General features: G+C 65.8%; 1 protein-coding gene across 3 annotated transcripts; it reads right to left on the reverse strand.

Moving 5' to 3' along the window:
* Window positions 1–217: 217 nt before the first annotated feature.
* On the reverse strand, window positions 218–25517 carry CTBP1 (C-terminal binding protein 1). Of its 3 annotated transcripts, XM_032632871.1 has the most exons (10): window positions 25312–25517; window positions 17957–18149; window positions 16403–16557; window positions 7018–7162; window positions 5545–5751; window positions 3443–3657; window positions 2662–2792; window positions 1901–2028; window positions 1302–1419; window positions 218–1146 (listed from the first exon to the last, which is right to left on the reverse strand). In XM_032632871.1, exons 2-10 carry the CDS (start codon window positions 17961–17963, stop codon window positions 960–962), a joined length of 1293 nt encoding a protein of 430 aa, XP_032488762.1. In that variant the 5' UTR covers window positions 17964–18149; window positions 25312–25517; the 3' UTR covers window positions 218–959. The 3 variants fall into 3 exon arrangements, with proteins under 3 accessions (XP_032488762.1, XP_032488761.1, XP_032488760.1); XM_032632870.1 differs by lacking the exon at window positions 17957–18149 and having other exon boundaries at window positions 218–1143; XM_032632869.1 differs by lacking the exon at window positions 17957–18149.
* Between the last annotated feature and the right edge of the window lie 1067 nt (window positions 25518–26584).

Here is a 26584-nt window from a genome sequence, read left to right on the forward strand (position 1 = left end):
TCTGCCGCCCCCAGGGGCCCGGGTCCAAGGCTGCCCGAGGGCGGAGGGCGGGGGTGGCATAGGCCAGCACTCGGGCCGCAGCGCCCCTCCTGTGGTGACAGCGGGGCTCACTGGGCCGTCCATCCAGCCCCAAGGCCACCAGCGCTAGGAGAGAAGAGGACTGACCCGCCTGTGTCCCGGTGAGACGAAGCCGATAAGACAGATGCTAGACGTGCCGGCTCTTTCTGGGACTTTTATTTCTTTAAAATAATTCATACAAATGGTTACGGTCACAAACATGATTTTAACCAAAATATTGCTAGCCTACCACATCAGCAGGACGGCACCGCGCGGCCAGGCGCCGCAGCCCCGCCGCCCGGGACGGAGGCCCACGCGCTCCTCTGCACCGCTAGCGACGCCGTCTTCGTTTGGAACGGGGGGGGGGGGGGGGGGGGGGGGGGGGGGGTTCATGCCAAAGTTAGGAAAGACAGCCTTTGTTTTGTTTTTCTAAATTATTCTAAAAATAAGACAAGCAGGTAGAAAAAACAATGCACTGAGTGGCGTAAAAAGAAAACGGGGAGGATTCATTGTCCTGAGAAGTTTGCCAACTGCTTGGTTCGGGATGCGATCCACACACAAAAGGGAGAACGTCTGAAGCAGACCCGCTGAGCCCTGCCTCGGGCTTCTCCTGCCGACAGCTAAGCAAACAAATCCTTTGCGACGTTCTAAAGACTGTACACAGACGGGGACACTCATGATAGAATTAACTACTGACTCTTCCGCTGCTGAGCGGGGACGCAAAGGACACGGCAGCGGCCGGCCCTCGGGACGGGACAACTACAGCTGATGCGGGGAGAGGGTGTCACCTCTCACCCCTGGCGCCCGGACCGTCCCGGAGGCCGTGGCCGCCTGCGGCGCCGCCCCTGCACACACCTGTCCGAGGGCTTGGCCGGTGCCCAGGCTGCGGAGCTCTGCCCGGGCTACAACTGGTCGCTCGCATGGTCTCTATCTGCCTCAGGCTTGACGGTTTGGCCGGGAGAAGGCGCGTGGGGTGGGTGGGACACGGGGGGCAGGCCGTGGGACAGGGACATGGCGCTGGGGACGATGCCTTCGACTGCGGCGGGGATGCCGCTGGGGGCCACGCCCACGACGCCTGGGGGGTACCTGCTGGGAGAGGAAGGAGGCAGGTGAGGCCAGCAGGGCAGGACCCCAGACCGCGCCTGAAGGCCGCCTGCTGGGGGACGCCGTCCCACTCCCTGTGTGGCCACCACCCAGACAGACGGTCTCACGTCCACGGGGCCCTGAAGGTCGCCCCCGCTCACCTGTAGGCGGCCCCGTTGAGCTCGGGGTGCACCACGGCCGGGTCCACACTGGCCCAGTGGGTGGCGGCTGCCAGGTGGTCTTTGTTCACGCAGTTCTTCAGACTGTCGGGGATCCGGCCTGGGGGACGTCGGGGAGAACGGGAGGGACGGCGCCTGCGTCAGGCGGCTGCCACCAAGGGGACCCCAGAGGCAGGGGCTCCACCGGGGACACGGGCAGTCTTCACAGACTCGCTCCCCTTAGACACAGTGGGGTCCTGTCTGGGCAGTGTTGCCCTCAAAGCTCGGGGACCCGCAACCCCATCTGCCTGGCCTGGGGGTTTCAGTCAGAAGCTGACAGGGCCCGGCCCGGAAGGCCTACACATGTAAGTGACTTTTTACAAGGTGGGGGAAACACCCCACGAGCTGGCACCCCAAGCAGGACAGCCAGCGAGCGCCACACACACGACACAAGGGCCTGGGCTGCGCTCGGCCCCTCCGTGCTCGGGGTCTGCCACGCCCGGCCCCGGGCGGCCCGTCTCCCTACCCAGCCCCCTCCCCACCCCCCCCCCACCCCCCCCCCGCAGAAGACGCCGCGGCCTCGGGGTCCCCGCCCGGCGCACCTGTGACGGCTCTCCGGATCTCCCGGGCCGCCTCCTCGCGCATCTCGATGGAGGCCTGCTCGCTGTACCAGGCCGCGTGCGGGGTGCAGATCAGGTTGGGCGCGTCCTTCAGGGGGCCCTGGCTAAAACTGCACGGCACACAGGAGATCAGAGGCCCTGCGCCTGCCCGGAGCCACACCCCACCCTCCGCCAGACTCGGTGGCTCCCCCTAAAAGACAAACCTGCCCATGGGCTCCTGACTGCAGTGGGGAGGGGCCTTCACGGGGTGGGGGGGGGACGCTGCCCACCCCTCCCTGCAAGTGGCTGTGAGCTCCAGACCCCAGGCCCTCTGGACACCGCTCCGTCCTGGAAGGGTGAAGACCCACCTGGAGCTGTCCGGCCGCCCCAGACGGGCGTTTCAGCCGTGAGGCGTCTGACGTGGCCACGTGGGGGCCAGCCGCCTCGCGCCCCCGGGCACGCCACAGGGTGCCCGGTCTGAGCCCTTCCCACCGGGTGCAGGGAACTGGGTCGTCCTGGCCTACAGTGGTGGCCTCCCCTCGCTCTGAGATTTGGCCAGGGAGAAAGGTCTGCCCCACGTGGGATCTCAGGCTCCCTTGTCCTTGGACCCTCAGCTGCCCAGGGCCGGGGCCTGGAGGCTGTGCGTGGGCATCGGGGCCCCACTCCCTCGCAGCGCTGTGGCCACCGGGTCAGACGCAGGCTAGCGCGGGACGTAAGCTGGGTAAGCGCCGGCTCAGGGACCCCAGGGCACCACCGGCAGGCACCTGAATGGCTCTGACTCGTGCACGTCCAGGGCCGCCCCGCGGATCCGCCCCTCCTTCAGGGCCTGGGCCAGTGCCTTCTCGTCCACGAGGCCGCCCCGGGCCGTGTTCACCAGGAAGGCCCCTTGTCTCATCTGGGAAGACACGAGACAGTGCGGCCTGAAGACACTCCTCCGCCGGCTCAGGGAAGTGGCTTCCCTGCTCCCCGGTGAGGGATTCCTTGTGACCCCTATCTCACCCCAACTAAGCCCACCCCGTCGTGGGGCGCCGGTGGCTGTCCACCAGCTCGGGGCAGCTCGTGCCTGTCCGGGCCTCACTGAGTCCTCGGGGACCGCACAGCCCCCGGCCACGCCCTGTCCCCCAGAGACCCAGACCCACTGGGTGAGAACCAATGAAGGTGCCCGGCCTCACCCCCTCCAGGGCTTCAGGAGCCTGGGGCGGACAGCAGGTGAGGCCCCAGGCGGGCACGCTGAATGTACACGCACGCCCACCCACACGTACATGTGCACCCCTACGTGCACACATCAACGCAAGTGGCCACCCCACACTTAAATGCACGCACACACACGTGTGTACAAGCCCACGTGCGCACACACACGTGGGGTGGGCACTGTGGTCGAAGCTGACCCCCCCCACGTACATACGCCGTGCACGCCTGCAACACAGGTCTCTGCGCACGCGGGCACGTGAAAGGCCCCGTGCCGCGGTTCGGGGAAGAGAAGGCCCCGTGGCAGGGCCCGCGCGGTGGCCGGTGGCCGGCAGGCGGGGGCCCCGGGCCGCAGACCTGTTTGACGGTGAAGTCGTTGATGAGGTGGTGGTTATGCTCGTTGAGGCCGCAGTGCAGGGTCACGCAGTCGCTGTGGAAGAGCAGGTCCTGCAGCGTGCTGACCCGCTGCAGCCCCAGCGCCCGCTCTGTGCCGTCCGCCAGGTAGGGGTCGTAGAACAGCACGTTGAAGCCAAAGGCCTTGGCCCGCAGCGCCACCGCCTGCCCCACGCGACCTGGGGGGCGACGGGGTGTCACCACGGCACCTCCCTGGCCGCCCCGCCTCGGTTCCCCGTCTGCCCGGGGTGAGCCTGAGGCGTCTGCCCCCAGAGGCCCAGCGGCGGGACGTGCGCAGGACGAGGCTTTGCAGAGAAAGGGCGGGGCTCCGGGGGGCTGGGGAGCGCCGACGGGGGCCCCGCGGATGCACGGGGCGGCGAGGCAGGGGCTGCAGTGTCAGGATAGGCCCCAGTGCCCCGGGGGCTGAAGCCCTCTGTCCTCGGCTCCCGAGAAGACAAAGCAGGGGAGCAGCGCAGGCCAGGAGCTGGGGTGGGGGGGCAGGCACGCCAGGGCCCTGCGCTTGGGGCCACGGGACACCGTGGAGGCTGGCGAGGCGCCAGCGCAGAGGGCCCGGGGAGGACGGGCACCCAGCGGTCCCGCCGACCAGCCACGGTGCCAGCGCCTCGGAGCAGTCACTCACACTGCCCGGTGGGCGACGCTGGCACGGGAGCCCCCGCTCGGCTGGCCTCACCTTAAGCCACTTCACCTACGACGTCACTCCCCAGTTCCAGGAACCAAAAGAAACCCGAGGAGGATTTTCGCTTTTATGAAAAAAGGCAGAAGCGAAATTGCGCTCAGTGTGTCTGGCAGGTGCCGTTACAGAGCCCCTCCTGTCCCCGGGAACCGCACTCCGTGTCTCAGTGTGGAGCTGCTGTGGCCGTGGCCTTGGCCTCCACGAGTGACACGGATCCAAAGGCTGCTGCTTCTTCCCTTTACACCACTCGGGCCACAGGTTTCAGGGGACCACTCTGCTTTGGGGTGGTGGGGAACCAGAACAGAGACTCTCGGAGTGCCGAGGGGCGCGGGGAGGGCCGTGGTCCCCAGGGCTGCCGGGCGCTGGTTGAGATGCAGCCTCTGGGGCGTCCCCACCGCACTGAGTGTCTTGACCGACACGCCTAGAGGTGGCTGCCCCAAGCCCACCGGCCAGGCACGGCAGCTCCCCATCCGGGCTCCTTCCTCCTGGCCTGCATCACACCGCATGGGCCGGGCCATCCCTGCCCTCGGACAGGCCGAGGGCGCCGGGGGCCTAGGTGCCGGGTGCAGGGCACTCACGGGGCTACGGGGCTCTGGCCAGCCCTGGCGTCCGTGTGTACACATCTGGCAGGACAGCAAGTCGTGTTGGCGAAGGGCACCCCTGTGCCCCACGGCCGCCCGCGGCCCTGACCCCCTGCCTGATGCAGGTGCATCTCTGCCCCGCAGTTCCCCCACAGCTGCACGAGGCGGTGCCTTTGCCGTGGAGAACCTGTGAGACGGCTGATGGGGCCGCAGGGAGCTACGGTCCCGCCCACGCTGGGTGGCCCAGGTGGACGGGCAGGCCCCTCCCGCCACGCTGCCCTCCCCTGCTTCCCCAACCCCTAAGGCCCGCACCACCCCGGCACCTCTGCCCGCCAGATCCTGCCTGCCCGCCCCCCCGCTACGTCTCCGTTCCCTGGTTTGCTGTCTGAGCGCAAGGGGCCCGGGGTTGGCGCAGGACACCGGCCTGCAGGGCGTGCGAGTGAGCGGGTGAGCGGCCTCCGTCCACCCAGAGCAGGGCTCAGGGCAGCCTGCCCGGCGCCACCCGAGGGCCTTGTGTGTTCAGTCGTGGGGCAGGGGGGCGGCAGACTGAGCGCGCGTGACTGTGTGAGACCACACGAGCACGCGTGACCCCGAGAGCACCTACTGAACACCTGTGTGTGCGTGGGCCCCACTACGTGTTCCTGGGGCCGAGAAGGGCCAGCACAGCCTCTGGGGCAGAGACCCCTCAGCCCCGCGCTGTCCCCTGGCTGGGCAACCACGTGCTAGCAGCGCAGCACAGCACCAGCCTCAGGGTCCACAGAGCCTGCGCGCGGGGGCGAAAGCCATCGCACCTAGCCCGATGATGCCCAAGGTCTCCCCGCGGATCCTAGCGGCTCCGGAAGCCACCTCTCGGATCTGCTCCACACTCTGGACCCGCGTGCCCTCCCGGAGCGCCTGGTGCAGCCACGTGGTCCTGCGGTACAGGTTGAGGATGTGGCACATGGTGGAGTCGGCGGTCTCCTCCACGGACGCGGCCGGCACGTTGCAGACGGCGATGCCTGCGGACACGAGGTACGCGGGGCAGTCACTAGGACGGTCCTGGCCTCACGTCGCTGCCCCAGGATGCTAGGAGACAAATGCAGGTTACCTGCCCCATGCCGCGTGGGAAAGCCACCCACGGGTCCAGGGGGCAGACAGGGTGGGGGACAGGAAGAGAGAGGCTGCCTGGGCGGATGCCCACGCCTGCTTCTGCCCCTCCTGGACCACTTGCCACTGGACCTTCTGGAAAGGGGTCTTGGCCAGGCCACACCTCCCCGGGCCCTGCCCTCCCCACACCCCACCCCTTCACACCCCCCCCCCCCCCAGCTCAGCTTGCGACAAAACGTTAAGACAGGGTCAAGAGATCGTGCAGGGGAGACCGAGCGACAACAGAGCTGGTGGCCCCGTCACACTCGGGAACAAGGCTGCCGCCTGACAGAGGACCAGGCCCTGCGGAGGTCTGGCAGGGATGACCGCACAGCACGCCCCAGACTGTCCCTGGACGAAGGACGGAGCCCCAGCCCGTGAAATCGCGAGGCAACGAGGACACGCTCCGCGAACAGGGACGAGGCCCGGAGGGCGGCCCAGCTCGAAAAGTGCCCAGACCGCAGACGCCGCGGTGCCTTCCTGGGGACAGGTGACAGCGGGGTGAGCGAGCTGGGCTGGCGGAGCAGAACGAGCCCTGGGACGCGTGGCAGCCGTGTTCACGCTGCAGGTCTGAGGCCGCCGTCGGTGACCACGGGCCGTGGCAGGGCGTGTCCCCACCTGCCCTTAAGCCGTGACCAACACAAAGGATAAGGAGAGACTACACCAGAACGTCACAAGACACTGAACACTGCACCTGGAGAAGCATGCTGAAATCTGTTCCCGTGAGTGTGTCACACACCTACGTGTACACACCCCCACGTGTCCTAAATCACAACACAAACCTCCCTTCCCAGCAAGTCTCGTGCACAGGGCTGCGCAAACCCCGACACAGATGTGCTGGCCGCCCCCCAGGCTGATGTCCCTTCCCCGCGGTCCCCAGGAAGCAGCGCAGGAGGGCGGCGGACACGCCACCCACAACGCCCGGGGGCTTTCTGAGGGATGCTGCTGCCACCCTGCACCTGCCTGAGGGGAGCTGGCGTGGGGCCCACACGCTGCCGGCCTCCAGGCCACCTCCAACCAGGCAGTCGGCCGCAACGGGACTCTCTCTTCCCAGTCAAACCAACAGACAAAACGTGATGACGTCACACCAAGGGAGCAGTGCGCCAAGTTGCAAAGAGAAGAATCCAAGACCATCCTACCTAAGTCCCCAGCTGACTTGATGTCGATGTTGTCAAAGCCGCTGCCGATTCGGACGATTATCCGCAGGGCCTTGAACTTCTCCAGGTCCTCCCTGGTCAGCGTGATGGTGTGGTACATCAGCGCCCCAACGGCCTCGTTCAGCACCTGCAGTAAAGGGGGTGCGTGAGCCGGCGCCGCTGCGGGAGACGCCACGCAGGCACTGCCCCCAGGTGCGGCCCCCGCTACGCAAGTCCCAGGGCTCCAGCAGGTTCCCACCCGAGCGGCCTTCCCTCCGGTGCGCACGGCAGGCCCTCTCAGGGGGAAGGTGCCCGACCCCCATGCGAGCGGTCTGCAGTGGCCCGAACGTGACAGATCAGCAAACGCGCGAAGCACACCGAAGGTCCCTGCCCCGGTCCACACAGGGGACGGCGCTCTGCCTGCCTGACGCACGGGGTTGGGCGGGGGCTGCCTTCTCCTTGGGCACCAGGCGCCACGACAGACAAACACCGGGCGCTGGGAGGACCCGGCGCACCCGAGACCTCCAGACCCCGCCGATAGGATGATAAGCCAGCGGCCACTCTGACAAACCGTTCCTAGAACAGGAGCGGACGCAAGGCCGCAATGCGCTCGGAGCGTCGGAGAAGTCCCCGGGGACAGTGAACGCGCTGCAGTGAGCCGGGCACCCTTTCAAACGGGGAGGGGGCTGATGTGCCGGCCCCTGCCGTCACCGTGCACAGGGCCCGGCCTCCAGGTCGGCCCTGCACGGCCCAGGGTTGGAGGGTTACCCCCCAGAAAGGGGCAGGGAGCAGCCGCAGCCCCTGTGCACTATCCACCGTGCCGCGGACCTGGGGGGCCGCCTCCCCCCAGCCCCCGCCCACCACTGGGAGGGGCGTCAAGGTCGGGTACGCGCTCCGGGCGCGCCTGCGCCTGAGGCGGGCCTAGCCAGCTGCAGCCCGCAGGAGGGGCCCGCCGGCTCTGTCTCGGCACCCCTCGGAGCGTGGCCAGGGCCGTTGCCCCCAAGTGCGGGGCTCCAGGACGACTGGGGGAGGCCCGTGTGTCTCAGCGAGTCTGTTCCAGGCGAGGCCCACGCGGGCAGGTTGGTGCCAAGCGCACAGACCTCCCCGTGGGCGACGTCCGCCCACCATCGCGCCCCGTGCAGAGCCCCGCCCACGGCCCCCCTCGAGGAGGCCACCCACCCACCTGCCAGCTTAAGTCCATGAGCTCTGCCAGGGCCAGGCCCATCAACCTGTGATGCACCTCGCTCCTGGGGGGTGGGGGCGGGGAGCGCGGGGTCACAGCCCAGGACCGTGAGCCCGGTCCGCACCGGGACGCAGTCTGGCCAAGGCCAGGGACGCATGGTCTGCCATCTCTGGGCCCAAAGGCAGGGGCTGCGGAGCGGGCCCACCCCGTTCCAACGCATCATGTAATCCAAAACCTGCCGTACTTGGGGACGAGGTTTACTCCTCCCTAACGGAACGTTATAATGGATGACGTCTCAAATTCAGTGAAACAGAGTCCGCTGGGAACCCGTGGTGATGTGTCTGCGGGCCCCACTCTGGACCGAGCTTCCAGTGCTGACCCTGGGTCCCCCGGGGCGACAGAGGCTGCTGGACCACAAGAGGCCGCATGTGAGCTAAGGCAGCAGCTGGCCCGTGGCTGACGCAGTTAGCGGGGTGGAGCGGGCTCTGAGCGTGGGACGCAGGGCAGGGGACTGCAGCCCCGGGGAGACTGCTAACGGCCCCGGCTCGCCCCTTCTACGATGACTGAGCCCTGGACCCAGCCGGACACGTGACCACCCGGAACGCAGTTTCCTCTGAGGCTGGCATGGCCTCCCTTCCCCTCCTGCTGCCTGTGGTGGCCTGGAAGACACGGCCACAGGTGACCTCACAGAAAGGACCAAGGTAAGGACAGCTGGGCAGTAGGGCAGGGGGTCCTGGGCCCCTGACCCTGCAAGGAGGCGACGGGGCGCTGCCAGCCCCGCTCTGGCTCCAGCTCGGAAGATCTAGGAAGCTCAGCTCCGGGAGCGGGGGCTGCCAGCGGGTGCGTGAATGGACCGGCTGGATCATGCCCGAGTCCTGACAGCTTCCCCGGCCTCCCGGGAGGGCCACAGACGCAGGCGCAGACTTCCGGTGCCATGACTCGACGGGACCCGGGGTGAGGCCCGACGTGTGGCAGCAGAGGACATTAAGCAGGGGCACGTGGGGAGGGTGGGCAGGAAGATACAGGGCAGTGGACATGGCGAAGGCCACAGGCAGGTGCAAGGGAGAGGGGAGGGCTCGGCTGGCAGTTCCCCCCGAAGGCCCCTCTGTGCTGTGTGGACAAGAGCTGGTGAGGAGGGCCCCCTTGGGGCAGGTGGGCAGGAGCTGGGGGGCAGGCTGCATGCAGAGATCTGTCGGTGCCCGCGGTGTCCGGCACGGCTGGGTGCTAGAACCAGAGAGATGGACACGTCCCTGCCGGCACTGGGAGGGGCAGCCCCGGACGCAGGGGCAGATGCATCGGCTGGACGCCCGCGGGGCCCTCGGCTACAACGGGCGTGCGGATGGGCTGTAGGCAGGCGGTGCGGGACAGGCGGTCCTCGCGGCTCAGGCGCGTGCGCAGGGCCAGCTTTTCCTGAGCATTGCACCCAGCTGTGGTCCTTAAGTGTCCTGGGCTGCATTTTTTTTTTTTTTTTGGCGGTACGCGGGCCTCTCACCGCCGTAGCCTCTCCCGCTGCGGAGCACAGGCTCTGGACGCGCAGGCTCAGCGGCCACGGCTCACGGGCCCAGCCGCTCCGCGGCATGTGGGATCTTCCCGGACCGGGGAACGAACCCGCGTCCCCTGCATCGGCAGGCGGACTCCCAGCCACTACGCCACCAGGGAAGCCCCCGGACTGCACTTTTAAGCAGGGACGGTCCACGACGGTCTGAACGTTTCTAAAGCTGGAGAGACTGTGTGGCTTCCAGCGCCGGCTGGGCTGCAGCAAAACCCCACATTTGCTTGTTTCCTTGAAGTGAGAAGTGAGTGGATCCCTGCAGACCCTCTTCGGGCTCCAGTCTTGCTGCCGCTGCCCCCGGGGCACAGTCTGCCCATCAGCACCGACCGCCCAGTACCAGGCATTCCCAACTTCCAAATACTCCGCGTGACGCACGCCAACTGGAACTGTTATTTTAGCTTTCACTTGCATTTCTGGATGTGACTCAGTCACCCAGGTGTGTTTCTGGGTAAATTATTTTTTTCACACCTGGTCCTTTTTCTACTGAGCATCTCTCGAATCCCAGGGTACCCGGCGAAGTGTTCTCAGAGGGGAGCCTGGGCTCCCCCAGAGCAGCGCCCACCCTGTACCAGCTACAGGATGAGAGCACTGCAGGGGCACCATGCTGCCCCGTCCAGACTCCAGGTCCATGCTCCTGCTGGCTCCTGACCCCTTTCCTGGTTGCAAAGTGGCCATGACACCCCCGGTATGGCACCGACCTCCCAGCGTCCACTGCTGCCAGCCTCTACCTGCTGTGTAACCAGCTAGTCAATGACCTGGTGTCCTCAGGTCCACGGGAGGAAACGCAGCCCACCTGGCCAGACGCTCAGAGCAGAGGGCCTGAGGGGTACAGTACTCACTGGGCACCCTACCAGAGGCAGCAGGGCGCCTCCTCGGGCCGAGTCTCCCCTCCCAGCATCTTACACACACACACACACACACACACACACACTCGGCGCCTCCTCGGCCCGAGTCTCCCCTCCCGGCATCTCACACACACACACACACACACACACACTCAGGGCGCCTCCTCAGCCCGAGTCTCCCCTCCCAGCATCTCACACACACACACACACACACACACACACTCAGGGCGCCTCCTCGGCCCGTCTCCCCTCCCAGCATCTCACACACACACACTCAGGGCACCTCCTCGGCCCGAGTCTCCCCTCCCAGCATCTCACACACACACACACACACACACACACACACACGGCGCCTCCTCAGCCCGAGTCTCCCCTCCCGGCATCTCTCACACACACACACACACACACACACACACACACACACACACACGGCGCCTCCTCAGCCCGAGTCTCCCCTCCCAGCATCTCTCACACACACACACACACACACACACACACTCAGGGCGCCTCCTCGGCCCGTCTCCCTTCCCAGCATCTCACACACACACACTCAGGGCGCCTCCTCGGCCCGAGTCTCCCCTCCCAGCATCTCACACACACACACACACACGGCGCCTCCTCAGCCCGAGTCTCCCCTCCCGGCATCTCACACACACACACACACACACACACACACACACACACACACACGGCGCCTCCTCAGCCCGAGTCTCCCCTCCCAGCATCTCACACACACACTCAGGGTGCCTCCTCGGCCCGAGTCTCCCCTCCAGGCATCACACACACACACACACACACACACACGGCGCCTCCTCAGCCCGTCTCCCCTCCCGGCATCTCACACACACACACACACACACACACACACACACTCAGGGCGCCTCCTCAGCCCGAGTCTCCCCTCCCAGCATCTCACACACACACACTCAGGGCGCCTTCTCGGCCCGAGTCTCCCCTCCCAGCATCTCACACACACACACACACACACACGGCGCCTCCTCAGCCCGAGTCTCCCCTCCCGACATCTCACACACACACACACACACACACACACACACACACGGCGCCTCCTCAGCCCGAGTCTCCCCTCCCAGCATCTCACACACACACTCAGGGCGCCTCCTCGGCCCGAGTCTCCCCTCCAGGCATCACACACACACACACACACACGGCGCCTCCTCAGCCCGTCTCCCCTCCCGGCATCTCACACACACACACACACACACACACACACACTCAGGGCGCCTCCTCAGCCCGAGTCTCCCCTCCCAGCATCACACACACACACACACACACACACACACACACTCAGGGCGCCTCCTTGGCCCGAGTCTCCCCTCCCAGCATCACACATACACACACACACACACACACACACTCAGGGCACCTCCTCGGCCCGAGTCTCCCCTCCCAGCATCACTCACTCTCTCTCTCTCTCTCTCTCACACACACACACACACACCCTCAGCGACTTATCATCTTTCCAGATGGGCATGTTCTGTGAAAACCGCCAGAGGCCACGCAGACGGCTCGAGGGCTTTCCCAATGACAGGTGGCCCAGGTGGAGGGACAGTGGGCTGAAGACCGCAGACAGGTTCCCACAGGCCTGCTGGAGCGCCACCCAGACCTGCAAGCTGACAGCCCGGCTGCCCCGCGGGGGGCGGGGGGGCCGTGTCACCTGTTCTGTCCACACCCCCCTCCCTTGCCCACTTCCTACTGGGATCTTTCTCCTGTTGGTTGAGGAGTCTGAGTATCTCAGCTCTTCCCCCCCGACTGTCACACGCACTGCAGACGCGTCTCCTTCGCCCCCTCATTTCCTGTCGTGTGTGATTTCTCTTGCAGGGAGACTGTTGTGACCGCCTTGTACGCGGATGGCCCTCCTTCCCACGCTGTGCTTTTCGTAGAACTGCCCACGTTTGGTCCTGTCCTGGCCAGGGGCAAACATGCTCCCCGCAGACGCCCCTCTCACTCTTGGTGACGGCGGCCGCGCACGAAGGTGCCGGCCGGCATCCCCAGGGCTCGTGGGCTGACAAGTCCTTTCCGCCTCCAGGGTCCTCAGGTCCCACCGACCGGGAGCCACCCCCCAACTGGCTGCAATGCCTGTTTCTGCGTTTCCCCTGGATTTTATTTCATGTCTTACCCGGCCTCGGCGCCTCCCTCCCGGGACTGGGCGCTTCACTCCAACGAGGCCCCCGCTGGTGCCCCTGGAACCCCAGGTGCGTCCCCGTGTCACTCCCACCCTGGCCCGGCCCCTCAACGGGACCCCAGGTCTTCCTTTTCCACGGCTACCCCACCTCACGGGCACCTGACCTTCTCTGAGGAGCTTCGGAGAGAGCGGCGGAGGGGAGAAGCCCCTCCGCCGGCCCCGCGTGTGGGTGGGCGAGCGAGCCTGGCTAAAACCCTCCCCTCAGGGGCTGTGATGCGCCCAGCTGGGGCTGCTCTGGTTCTTGTCCCCCACCCCTGGCGCTGGTGAAATCTGGATCCTGAACGGCAGGCCCTCTCAGGGCCCCCGACACTCATGCTGGGTTCGTGGCAGGAGCACGGGAGCCTCCGTTCAGCTTTGGTAGTTTTCCTCATGTTGTGGCGAAAACGTCAGTCTCTCCTCCTTAACGCTCAAATAACGTCGGACGGACGTCCAACCAGCTGTGAGGAGGTAGAAACCCCTGATCAGACGTGACGCGTAAGACAGGCTGATACTTCCCTTGTAGGCCAAAGCCTGCAGCCAGGTGGTCCACAGACCCCGTGTCAGCTCCAGAGCCACCGGGGTCCTGGGCTCCTGTCTTGCTGCCCCGCCATTCCCAGGCTCCCCTGGCTCCATGTGGCTTCCTTTTGTGGTCTGGGTGGCTGCCCAGGCTCCAGCCATCACATCTGGTTTCCAGCCAGCAGAAAGAGGGAAGGTGGCTCTGCACACAAAAGCTGCTGTCCTCTCCCTGGCTGCACTTGGTCATCTGGCCACCCCTGGCAGCAGAGGGGGAAGGAAGTGCTTGCCCAGGATGGGAAACGGGAGGCTCCTGAGAGCGGCTGCACTGGCCAGCTGCGCCCGGCACCCCCGCGGAGTCTGCGAGTCTCTCCTCGCTCCTCGTCGCTTCCATCTTTCCTCTGGGCTTCCCTTGACTGTGTCTTCTGAGCTTCCTATTAAGGTTTAAACCTTCCGCTCCCATTTTAGTTTCCAGGAGCTCCCTCTAGTTCTCCTGTGGTTCCTTTCTCGCTGCGTCCTCCTCGGTGTACAATCAGGTGTTACCTCAGGCCTAAGGACACCAATTACACAGTCCTAACGTCTCTTCTGTCAGGAGCATAAAATTCTGTCCCCAGGACACTTTTTCTGCCTGTTCTTCTCTGGCAGGCAAGGCCTTGGCTGTGGCTTCCCGTGGGTGTCAGGAGGCATAGGGCTCGGGGAGGACGCCGCCTGCCCGTTGGGTGGGGCTCTGAGGGCCCTGTGCCCCTCCCCAGCGGTCTGTCAACATTTATTCATTCATTCATTCCTTTATTTATTTATTTCTGGCTGTGTTGAGTCTTTGTTTCTGTGCGAGGGCTCTCTCCAGTTGCGGCGAGCGGGGGCCACTCTTCATCGCGATGTGTGGGCTCCTCACTGTCGTGGCCTCTCCCGTTGCGGAGCACGGGCTCCGGACGCGCAGGCTCAGCGGCCATGGGTCACGGGCCAGCCACTCCGCGGCATGTGGGATCTTCCCAGACCGGGGCTCGAACCTGGGTCCCCTGCATTGGCAGGCAGGCTCTCAACCACTGCGCCACCAGGGAAGCCCTGGGTTTTATATTAACTTGTTGAAATAGTTTTGGTAAGTTACAGTTCTGGAAAAAAACACGTTTTGTCTTAGTTTTCAAATTTACTGGCAAAACTTTAGTACCGCTTACAATTTTTAAAACTTTCTCTCGGTATATCTCTTTTTCATTCCACTACTGGTTTTTTAAAAAGTATCTTTTTAGCTTGAAACAGTTTAAGATTCACAAGAAGCTGCCAACGAGAGGGATCCCGTGTCCCCTGGCCCGGCCCGCGGTGGGCAGTGAGCCTGTGCCCGGGGAGGTAATCTGTGCACCCAAGTGCCCTTGGCCGTCTTGTCCTTGCTTGTGTGTGCCGTTCTGTGGAACTTCACCGTGAGTCTGTTCAAGTAGCCACCTCACAACAGGACACAGAATGCAGGACTGCCGTCGCCACAGAGAAACACCCCCGTGTTAGCGGCACCTGAACCCGGCACCTCGGTCCCCTTCGCCGTCCCCGTCACGGTGGCTGGCCAGAGTGACAACGCCCGGGACCCTGACGAGCTGGCTGCTCTGGCCCGGCCGACGCCGGTGCCCGTGGCTCACCCTTCCTTCTCTGCCCAGTGGGGCTCCTCGGTACCCGTGCCCTGGCTGAAGGCCACCTGGTTCCCTCTGGTTCCGGCCACGAGGAACAAAGCTGCTGGGGGGCTCGTGGGAGGTTTCTGAGCGGACGTGTGCTCTGCTTCTCTGGGAGAAGTGCCAGCACTGGGACGGCCAGCTTTGGGAAGCTGCCGGCCCGAGTTCCCGGAGGGGCTGCCCGGGCGTGCACACCGCCGCACTTCTCTCACCCGCTTACTGCTGCCTCCGCTCGGCTCTGGACCATCGTCAGCCTTTTTCTCATCAAATTTTGCCCGTGGCCCATCCCCTCCCCTCGGTCCCTGAGACTTCTGTCGGAGGCTGGCTCCCCACCGTGGCCCCCTCACCCCAAGCCTCCGTCCTGCCACTGACCCAAGTGGCTGTCGAGTCTGCCCAGTGAGTTCTCACTTTCAGCTTTGCTGTTTCTGCTCCTAGATCTTCCAAAAGCTCCCCCGAAGCCTCTGCCGTCATCACGTCTTCTGCTCTCGGCTCCTTTGAAGTGCTTGGGCTTGGTTTTCACGCTGTGGTTGTAGCAGCAGACACCCCACCGGCCCCGTGGGTCCCTCTAGTCCTTTGTCTCTGCTGGTTCTTGCTCAGTTCTTTCTTCTCCTACTATCCTGTTATATTCGACTGTGCGATGAACACTGTGCTAGGAGGTGATCTGCAGAGACAACCTGGGGCCCAGGTCTACGGGCTCTTCCCGTAAAGAGTACCGTTCTCCCTCGTCTCTGCCAGCCACCTGAGCAGAGGGCACAGGGGCGCCTATAATCCAAGTTCAAGGCTTGATGTGGACGTTGCGGGGCCGGTGGGTGGACACGTGAGGGTGCATCTGGCTCCAGCTCGTCCTTTCTCCCACGGTCCAGCCCAGAGCCAGGGTCCAGCAGGGCTCCAACCTCACCAGCCCACGAGGCTGCCAAAGCCACCCCGGCCTCTCAGCCACCTCTTCCAGCACAGCTGATGCCCCGGCCCGGCGGGCACGACCTGTCCACCCCTGCGGCATTGGGGCCTCTCCTGACCCTGCTGGCTCTCCGAAGCACCTTGGTTTTATAAACCTTGGTCCAGCCTCCTCAGCTGACTCAGGGGAAAGGTGCTTCTGAAGTACCCGGTTGGCTGTGACTACAAACAGAAACCAGGTTAACATACTTCCTGTCCCAGGGAACCTGAGAGCTGCAAACCACGTGGCACAGGCTCGGGGTGTCCTGGCGACTGCCGCGGCCTGAGTCGCCAGGTGATGGTGACGCAGCCTGCCCGCCCAAAGCACCGTCCACTGCAGCCACGGCCCCGGATGCCACTTTCTGGGAAAGAACTGGTTATGATGGAGACATCCCACCCCGCCTCCCGACCGGCCAGGTGGTGAGGGCGGCACCACACCTGCCCGCTCCGGCAGGAACCCTGGGACACCTGCCTCAGCGCTGGCGAGGCCACGGCTCCCCACCTCCCCGCCCCCGCCCGTGGTACCTTCTCGTGGATCTCCTGTGTGGACTGTGCGTCACAGAAGGCCACTGTGGCCACGTCCTTCAGGATGGGCATCTCCACCGTGCAGTCCCGGCCGTCCAGCAGTGCCACCAGGGGCCGGGGGTGCAGGGGCCCGTTCATGATCGGAGGTCGGACGCCTGCAACGACAGGGCCGGATGCTCAGCTTCCCGCGGCAGCACAGCCCCCGCTGAAACCTCAGCCCACCCCAAGGACTTCCAATTCTACGTGTCCAGCCACCAGGATCTTTGTCAAAAATAAGTTAAAAATCAGGAAGGAAAACACACTGGTGTTTGCCACAGCTCACTGCCGCCTGAGTGGGCACCGATGACGGTGACTGCCCCCCTCCACGGATCAGGGCCTCAGGGGTGCAGAGCCCCTGGCGGCCCCGCGCTCCAGCTGGCGTCCAGACACGCAGGTCGGAACGACGGGCTCGGGGACGCACCCGACGTTTCTCTTCCACTCGACGCTGTGGTGTTGCCACCCAAAAACCCGGCAGGGACCCACCCAGCACCAGCATCGCCTCTGCTTGTAGGTTTGACGAGCAAGAAACGGTGTAAAGGTAGAACAGGGTTAGGACACCAGAGGAAGGCCAGAACCTCTCACCATCCCAAAACGAGACAGCAAAGAATGATTAAAAACTCACTCCCTCCACACGAGGCCCAGGTGGAGACGGGAGGCCTCCACAGGTGACACGCGAGACAGCGGTGGCCGCATCAGCCCGCCCCCTCACCACGGCCCCGCAAGGCTCGCCCTGGGACGTGGCAGCCGGCGCGTGGGGTGCAGGACGAGAACCGGGTGCGGGTTCCGTGGCGGCCCGCCAGCGCCCACCACTCCCGAGAGCGCACAGCCGTCAGGACCGGCGGCAAAGGCGCCAGGACCACCGGGAGGGCTCCTGGCGTGGGGTCCAAAGGCCAGGACCTCCCTGGTCACCTCCCCCCGCGTCACGAGCGGAGCGTCCAGGCCCCCTCTGTCTGTGGAGCGACAGCGGGAGTCCTGTGCAGACGGTGCCCTGGTCCCTCCAGCTCCACTGGGAGAACAGCGCCGTCTCACTTGAAGATGTTACTCATCTTAGCGCATGACGAACACCCGCTCCCAGCCTCACTCAGCTGGAACTCTGCCCAACATCGATCCACGCGACCGCAAGAAACCGAGCCCTCCGGGTCTGCGAAGGTGTCTTAGCTGAAAGGTGCTTGCACAGCCTCGTCTGAAGCACCCGGCGGTCAGAGAGGACGGGAAGCCCCAACGGAGGGCACTGCGACCGGAAGGGCTGCCAACCGCAGCGTGTCCACGGGAACGTCCCGAGAAACCCCACGCCGACCCGCAGCCTGGCCGGGCGCCCCTCCCTCGACACCCTCGACAGAAGCAAACCCCACGGCAGACGTGAGGCCCGACCGAGGCCTCGCTGGCCCGGGCGACTCGCCCACTCGGGACGCCCCTGTCCTAACCCCAGCACACGCAGGGGGCCCCGGAGCGGCGCCTCCTCCGTGGCCACGGGGACACCGGCCTCGGCGGCCTCACTCCCGAGCCCCGACCAACCTGACATCTCTTAATATGGGCTCGGCTTCCACGACCATGAATTCGACTGTTCAAAGCGTCTATCTTCAGAATCCCCCTGCAGAACCGCGTCCTGTCACTGGATCCTCATCCCACGTCTTTAATTGTCTCGAACCAAAGCTCCTAGGCTCCCGTCCACGGCGACCACTGAAGCCCACGCCGGGTCAAAGTCTGACTAAAAATTAAACACAAGAGACACGTTAAACGCCACTGAGGGTCAACTAGACTCACGAACCTCAGGTCCATGGAGGAGGGGCTTCCCTGCACCTTGACCCCAAGCCTGTGGCTGCCGGGCTGGGACCTACCTGGAATCAGGCCCGGCCCTGCGTGAGAGTGACCGGCGGGGCCACGGCTCGGACGCAGAGGCAAGAGGCTCACCCCGAAGGTCGCCCCCACGTACCCAGGAGCCCACCCGGGTGCCACCACGTGCACTAGCTGGGAGGCCTGGGGACAGGATGGCCCAGAAAGTGGGGCTGTGGCCAGTTCCGCGAGCTCCTATCTCACGGGGCCCATTGCTTCCTGGGTCCGTGACAGGGCACAGGCCGCTGAGGGAAAGGGCCCCGGGACACAGACCCTGACCTGGACGCTTCCTGTACCGCACCCCCGAGCCCCCCAGGCGGTGTCCCGGGACCGGGGCCAGATTCAGGTGCAGTCCTCCCCAGAGAGCTGCCCAGCCCTTCCTGGCGAGCAGGACGACCTGGTCATGACCCACACCTCGGGTGCACCCGAGCCCTCCCTGATCCGGCTCAGCTACGGGGACTGGCCAGCCGCTCCTGAAAAGCTCCAGCCAGCCAGCCAGACACAGCCCACGACCCCAGGACACGGGCGGCAGGGCCGGGGGGCAGCCTGCAGCCACGGGCCGGCGGCGGCCCTCAGTGCCTGCCACCCAGTGGGTGTCCAGCACCCAAACTGACCTCACCACTGGCTCCCAGGCGGCCTCGGCCCCTCTCAGCCCCGTGCGGCCCCGTGCGCCAAGGCCCCCCGCGCTCCCACAGGCGGGGGTCATGACGCCCAGGTCCCCGTCCCGCTGCACCCGCTCTGCCTCCCGGGCCACGCAGCGTGGACAGCAGCCCCGCCGCGAAGGGACTCGTGCCCGAGGGGTCGCGCTACCAGAGCTCCCGCAACTCACGCCGGCGCCCCCGCCCCATGCAGCCACGCTCCTCTCCGGAATCACCAAACACGAGGAATCGGAACGCTTCCACCTGCAAACAGCGGATGCTCCTTTGACCTAACTTCCTCCGGTAAAAACCGTACTCAGCGAGCCGTAAGGCAGGTGTCACCCCACACCCCAGACACGGCCCCAGGACAGGACGACACCCCCAGAACCTCAGGGACCCTCAGTGCCAGTCCTCAGGCCCTCCTCTCCAGGCCGACCTGGAGGCCAGCCTCACCTTCCTACCCTGATTCTCACAGGAGGGGCTCGGGAACAGCGACGTGGGTGGGGTGCCTGGGCCGGGCGGCAAGGACGCTGGCCTCGCTTGCCGTCTCGCTGGCTCTGGGGCCCCAGCCTCGCTCCCGCTGACCGACCACACCGCAGCCGGGGTGGATGCTGCCGACTGCGAGTGGGCACCCCCGCCGCAGAGGCAGGAGAGTGAGCTCCAGGACCTCAAACACCTGCAACCCAGGCCCCACCGATCCCATCGTCTCTTCCAAAGTTGGCCCCAAACTCATTCTAAGCCGCAGTGGCAGCACCGGACGAAGCCCCACGGCAGTCAACTCCGCACAGCCGAGCCAGGCCGACCTGGGTGCCCTGCCCTCCTACCCGAGGGGCCCCGGGAACCACACGGGAGACCAGTGTGCAGGTGACGGAAACCCCAGAGAAGCCACAGCCGGCCGTCTGGTCACGAGGGTTTCTTCAGCCCCCTCCCTAAACCGTGGAGGAACCAGGGCCAGCTGCACTGGGAAGCAGGACAGTGCCCAGCCGGGCCTTCCCTGGTTCACTCGCGGTCCCACCAGCCAGCAGCGTCCCTACACTCCCGCTACGTGCCGACGGCCAAGACGTTCCCTGTCCCCCGAGGGCCCGGGGCTCGCACGCCTCAAGTGCAGCCCGGCACTGCATCTTCCCAGCCCTGGTGAGACAACCTGGACCCCTGGGCTCTCCCATGTCCACCGCCCACCAATCCTTTTGTGAAAATGGTCTCAAAGGGAAGCTTTGCTTTGGCACCGTTGAGCAGCCTAAAGGGAGTCAGATGCATCCCTGCTGCCCCATGGGGGTGGTGGGTGCCTGCCCAGAGGAGCGGCTGGCGGGCCTCAGAGGCCAGCCTGCACAGACGGAGGGCCTTGGGCACGTCTCAGGCCCAACGTGCAGACAGGAGGCGACCTCTGGTGGGCACTGCAGACAGACACGGTGAGTCTGGCTCTCCCCTCCCCGGCCCCAGTGCCCTGTAGGCAGGATGGCAGTGTCCAGCAGTGGCCGAGACACAGGGACTCAACCGTCCAACTGTGCTTGAAATAACAGCAAGACCATAGTCGCAAGAAGCTTCTGGGCTCGTGCTGGGGACACTCACGGGTGAGAACGCTAAGCTGCACCTCGTTTCTAGAAATAAGCCAAACAGAAGCCCCGTAAGTGACTTAACTGCTCAAGACACCGACGGGAGAGGCCCCTGGACGCACAGCGCAGCAGGGGGTGCGCCGGAGGGTGGACAAGGCCAGGCCAGGGGAGGGGAGGGTCACGGTTAAGCCCAGAGCAGGCCAGCAGGTAGCCCCAGGGACCTCAGGGCCACCAAGCCACCTCCTACAGCCACCGCTGCCCCAAACACCCTGCACAGGAACCTACAGGAGGCCTTCTGCCCTCGGGGGGAAGAGCCCCACGTTTAAAGAGGGAGTGAAGGATGGCTAGAGAGGGCAAGGCCCATGGCCAACAGGCGTGGACCCTGGGGGTGGCATGCAGGCCACGTCCCACACGTCCGGTGGGTGCAGTGCCGCCAGCCTGGCCCCCCCGCCCTGTGCTGACTGGACGAGTCTCAGGGGCTCCTGCCCTCTACTCACCCGCCTGTCTCTCGGGAGCCACAAGGGTGGGCACCCCTCCCCCACCAGGTGAGCCAGGGGCTAGGTTCGTGGCCAGGGGCGTGGCAGGGACAGGGTTCTGGCCGGAAGCCCCCCGGCCAGATTCAAGACACACCTGCCCCTCCCCCTTACTAGAAACTGGACCCCATCTGGGAGGGTGGGGTGCAGGGCCGGCTCCTTGCAAAGAAACTCTGGGGACCAGATACGACACGGACGGCCCCAGCGCCTTGGTGACCTCAGTGACCGTGGTGAGGGGCCACCCTGGGGAGCGGGTGGCTGGCAGTCAGGACACCTGTCAGGACGGAGACTCTGTCCCCTCAGCGATGGGACAGCCGAGGAGCAGACGGGTCATCTCCCGAGGGCGTGAGGCTGGCCTCAGGTTCCCGGGTGTCCAGACGCCCTCCCTGGTCAGCCCTAGACCCGGGGCTCTGGGCGCAGGAGGGCCCGTCCCGTCCTCACTGGGACCCTCTCCAGCACCCCCCGCTCTCCCCGCACCTGCTCACCAACCATGCGGAGGTGCTGTCAGGGTGACACCTGCTGTCGGGGGCCACGGCCCTGCACTTCCAACACGTGACACTCCCGGGCCTCACCTCCTCCCACCACCCCCAGCTTCCCTGGTCCCCTCCCGCCCGCCCAGTTTCTGCTCAAGGGTGGACGTGGGTGCCGGCTGACCACTGGGGCCATACGGCCAGAACACGAGCTCTGCCAGGACAGGCTTCCGGGGGCACCCAGCGAGCACGTGGGAAGGGAGGGATTTCTGACGACCAGCCTGCCGCACAGACGGCTCTATCCCACGTCACAGAGGCGCCAGGTGCCCACCACGGGGAGAGGCAGTGCATGCCCGTATCCCAGCGGCTCAGTAAAGGCGGGGAGGGGAACGCAGGGGCCAGCGCGGCTGCGGAGAGAGGAAGCCCGTGCCAAGAGCTGGCAGCGCCGCGGCCCTGGGCTGTCCCGGCTCCCGGGCAAACGCCAGGAGCGGGCGGTGGCCAGACCTGCGGGGCCGAAGAGGACGTCCGCGCCAGACGCCACCCAGCTCGGGCCCGACAGGAGGGCGCTTGATGAAGGCCTGGCAGGCGGCTGCCCTAACACCCCGCCCAGACCCTAGGACCGGTAGACGGTTCCCTTGAGCCTCACCACGCAGCAGCAAGAGGGGACAGGGAAGGACGAAAAGGGACTTGGGCTGCGACTTGCATTCCACGCCAAGCGAAGACGCCAACGACGGGGAGCCGCACGGGGGGACGTGGACACTTGGGCACCGTCTTCGCGCTTCCTCCTGCCCAGCTCTACACACTGGCCGCGCGGCCCTCCTCCCCTCCCCCCACCACGCACCTAAGACGCGTCCTCGGCCACGGCTCCCCAGCGTGGGGCTACCCTCGGAGGGTCCAGGGGCTGCAGCTGGCACGCTCTGGGGTCACCCGAATGGCTGAGCCCCCCAGACCCATCACGGCGCATCCCTGGCACCAGGGCCTGCAGGAAGCCCAGGCTTCCCGAGAACCTGGCCCTCGGCCACACCACGCCCTGAGCACCGGGTCAGGGTCCCGGGCCAGCTCCCGCCTCCTTCCGCAGCACCGATGAGCATCTTAAGCCCAGCTCACCCAGAACTCGCCCCCAGAACGGCCTCTGCTCTCCAGCCCCAGTAACTGCCCCGCCCAACCCAGGCCCCAAACGCGGCAGCCACGGACAGGGTCTCTGGCCCCACAGCCCGTCCAACGGCCAGGCCGGTCTCCCTGGGGCCCACGGCGAGGGTGTGCTCTCCTTACTCCACCAGGTCCCTGGCCCGCACGCCGCAGAGCCCCAGTCATCGCAGCCGGGGCCTGTCACGTGCACCGCTCAGCAGCAGGAAAGGCAAACTCCTTGGCACCACTGGCGGCCGCTGCCCCTGCCACCTCCCCACCCTCCTGTGTGAAGCCAGCCCCTCTGCCAGCACCGGCCCTCCAGCTTGACCACCAGGCACGCCCTCTGGAAAGCCACCTCCCGAGACAGGAATCTGAGGACCCAAGGGCGGCCCCGCGCCTGCCCCCACGTCACTCTGCCCGAAGAGCCAGCAGCAGCCAGCCTTCTCCAGCTCGCCCCGCTGCCTCACAGCCCAGCCGTCTGGCCGGGGTCCGCCGTGCTGCCCTGGGCGAGTCTGGCTGGGGTGGGCGCTGCGCCCCCGCAGCCAAAGCCAAGGCGCTCCCGCAGGCAATGCGTGGCCACATAAAACCTCCAGCAGGACCACCGGCCAGAGTCAGCCTCAACTTCTCAACTCCTCGGAAACCAAAAGATGCCCCACACACGTGCTAGATAAAAACCGTGACAAGAGGCGAGGATGCGTCACCAAGACTTCCCCACGCGTGTTCACCTCTTTCCCCACCTTCATTTACGCCTACGTGTGTGCGTGTTCTGCTGCCTTCGTGATGCTCAGAATCCCAGAAACGAGGACGTCATCCACGTCGAAAGAACGCAGGTTGGGGCGGATTCATCGTGATGCCACCGTAACTTAGGGAATGTCACCTTGCTACCTTCCAGAGTGATGTTTCACAGCTGCTGTGTGGAGACCCTGTCCCTCAGCCCTGCCCCCGGCCCTGTCCCTCCATCCCCAACACCTGGCACACGCTCACTCACGTGATCCCACCTCTTCACACGCTCCATCCCCACCTTACAGACATGACACAGAAAAGTCACGTGAGGGGCCCATGACCATGCGTTGGTCAGGGGCTCAGCTGGGATTCCCCCAGGGACAATTCTGTGCTCTTGGCTGCTGTGGTCACTCCCGCAGAGGCTGAAAGATGCTGCCCATTCAGGAGTGGACAGGCTACACTGACCCACAGGGCATCCCAGACGTCCACACTGCTGGGGACTGGCTTTCTCCCGAGTATTTGCCTGTGTATGTTTTTACAGAAATAAAGTTGTTTCTCTTGAAAAGTGGGGGGGTCCTGGACAGGTGGAGGACGCCCCCATGGGATACGACAGGCAGTCCCGGCTCTGGATCCCCTTTGTGCAAGCCAACTCTCCAGCCACCCAGAGAAGTGGGAGCTGGGTGAGGGGCTTACCCTGGTGACTACTCAACTCAGAGCACCTGGAAGAAAGCCTACCCCATCCCACTTCCCGAGAGCAAACCTGTCCTAACCAACCATGAAGAAGAGCATCACGAGAAACGGGCTGCCCCGGCCAGGTTCCCGGCTTAAGAGGCTGCCAGCTAAAGGCCGTCCTCCAGGCAAGCCCAGGGCCGCTGCACCCTTCCGGGACAAGCAGGCACCAGCCAGAGGAAGCTCCGTCCAAACCCGCGGCTCAGGTGCCCCGGCAGCTCCTCCCTCCACAGGCCTCGGAGCCTGGGGCCCCGACCTGCAGGCCCCAGGGGCAGGGTGGTGGCGCTGGAAGCTGAGGATGGGGGCCCTCCCCCGCCGACAGGATGCACCCCTACCCGGTGGCTGGAAGCCCGGAGAAGCTGGGGCTGTGCAAGGGTGGAAAGACAGGTGGGCATGACACGGAAGTGGCCTGACGGGGCCGTAGGGCAGCGGCCGGCAACCAACACCACCCGTGGCGCCTCCCGCCCGGCCTGCGCCCCCCCAGCCCCAGGCTCAGGGGCCCCAGAGGTACCCAGGGCACGGAGAATGCCTGTTCCTGACACCTTTCAAAACAGGAAGGGCACAAGGTGCCTGGGGACAAACGGAAGCGGGTCACACCTGTCCCGTTACTCAGGTGGAAACGGACTCAAAGAAAAGGGCGCCCTGCCGCCACCCCTGCCGGGTGAGCGGGAACGGCGCGCCTCCCAGCTGACGCATCACTTCTGTCATTTCAAAACGAGTAAAGATCTCAAAACGGTCATTTCATTTCAAAAACGTCACTTCAAAAACGAGTAAAGATCGCCTGCGGGAAGACCCGGCGCCGCGGCCCCGCAGAGAGGCCGGTTCGGGTACGAGGCTGCGGCCCCGCACGTCCCCCGGCTGCAGTCCGAGGTCCGGCCCCGAAGGACGCGGGGTCACCGGCGCGCCCGTCCTCCCTGCGGGGCCCCGTCAGCGGGGACCCGGCCAGCCCGGCCCGCAGGACGGACGGGCCGGCGGTACTTGCGCACCGAGTGCGAGGTCCCGGCTGCGGGGGTCCCGAGGCCCCCGCGCCCCTTTGTGCCACCTGCGCGGGCGGGGCGGCGGCGCACGCGCACGCAACAGCACGCGCACGCGCACGCGCACCCTCGGTCCCGCCCCCCGGCCCCGCCCCCGGGCGCCGGCGCGCGGACGCCGGCGCGCACGCGCACTCGCACACAAAAGCCGGGGCCCGCGCCCGCCCCGCCCGCCCCCGCGGCCCCGCCCCGCCCCGCCCCCGCGGCCGGAAATGCGCGCGCGCGGCCTTACCGAGCGGCAGGCCCTTGTTGAGCAAGTGCGAGCTGCCCATTGAAAGGCGCGGGCGGCCGCGGGCCCCGACGAGTCCGGAGCGCTCCGCCGCGAGCCCGGCGCGTGGGGCGGCCTGGGCGCCGTCCGCTGCTCCGCCCGCTCGCCTGCGCCCGGGCGCCGCCGTGCCGAGCCGCCGCGCCGCGCCAGCAGCCGCTCCACCGGGCGGGGACAGGGCGCGCGCGCGGGCGGGGCTTCCGGCGCGGCGGTCTCCTGTTTCCAGGCGCGGGCGCCGCTCAGGACCAAGCGGGCGGCTGCGAGCCGCGCCCGCCCGCCCCGCCCGGCCGCCAGGCTCCCCCGCCCGCGCTGGCCGCGCCTTCCCGGCAACCGCACAGGCACCTGCCCGCACACACCAGGCCCCTCCTGCCCGAATGAGCACACGCACTTGCTGAGAACCCCCAAGGCCCCACTTGCCCTACACATGCACACCCACCTGCTCTGAACCTGCCAGGCCCCACCTGCCTGGAACCCACTGGGCCTTGACTGCTGGGCTGAACGGGCCCCTCATCCTCACCTTCCGGCCGCACCCATCCCGCACCTACCCGCTGGCCGCCGAGCGGGCTCCTGGGCACCGGTGGTTTAAGTGTCCGGGCAGCCGCAAGGTCAAGGTCGGGGGAGGCAGCGGCGCAAACCCCGGAGGGTTTTTCTGGGAAAACCCGCCCTTATGCTGTGCGGGGAGGCCTACACAGGAGCCCCCAGGACAGCTTCCCGAAGCCGGCGGCAAGGACTTCCCTGGGCCTGGGGCGGTGCAGGTGGTACCTGGGCGGTGGCCAGGTGTGGCTGAAGTGGGTGTCAGTCTGATCACCGCCGCAGCCCCAAAGACAGCACCTGTGCTTAGTTCCAGAAGTCCAGAGGGGACCTGGCACCTGACGGTCAGGAGGGCTCTCCAAGGTGGGAGCTCGCCAGGCCTCAAGGGCAAGGTGATCCGGTTATGGGGAAGGGCCAAGGCCAGCCCTGGGAGAACCTGATCCCCAGAGCAGGGATGTCTTGGGAGTCAGAACGCTGTCAGGTGACCCTGAGGATGGGCGATGTAACTGTCCTCTTAGGTAAAAAGCACATCATTAAACACGACAGCAGTGGGTACCAGTAAACTGTTGGTACGGTTTGATGAAACATGATGGACCATCCTGAAATCAACTGTGTTATCTATATATCCTTAAAATCCATAATCAGTGAGAAAGTGTGGGTGGGTTCAATAAAGGATGATAGGGAACTGGGTGTTTATTTGCAAAACAAA

This window comes from Phocoena sinus, chromosome 5 (assembly GCF_008692025.1).
Source record: "Phocoena sinus isolate mPhoSin1 chromosome 5, mPhoSin1.pri, whole genome shotgun sequence".
Classification (NCBI taxonomy): Eukaryota; Metazoa; Chordata; class Mammalia; order Artiodactyla; family Phocoenidae; genus Phocoena; species Phocoena sinus.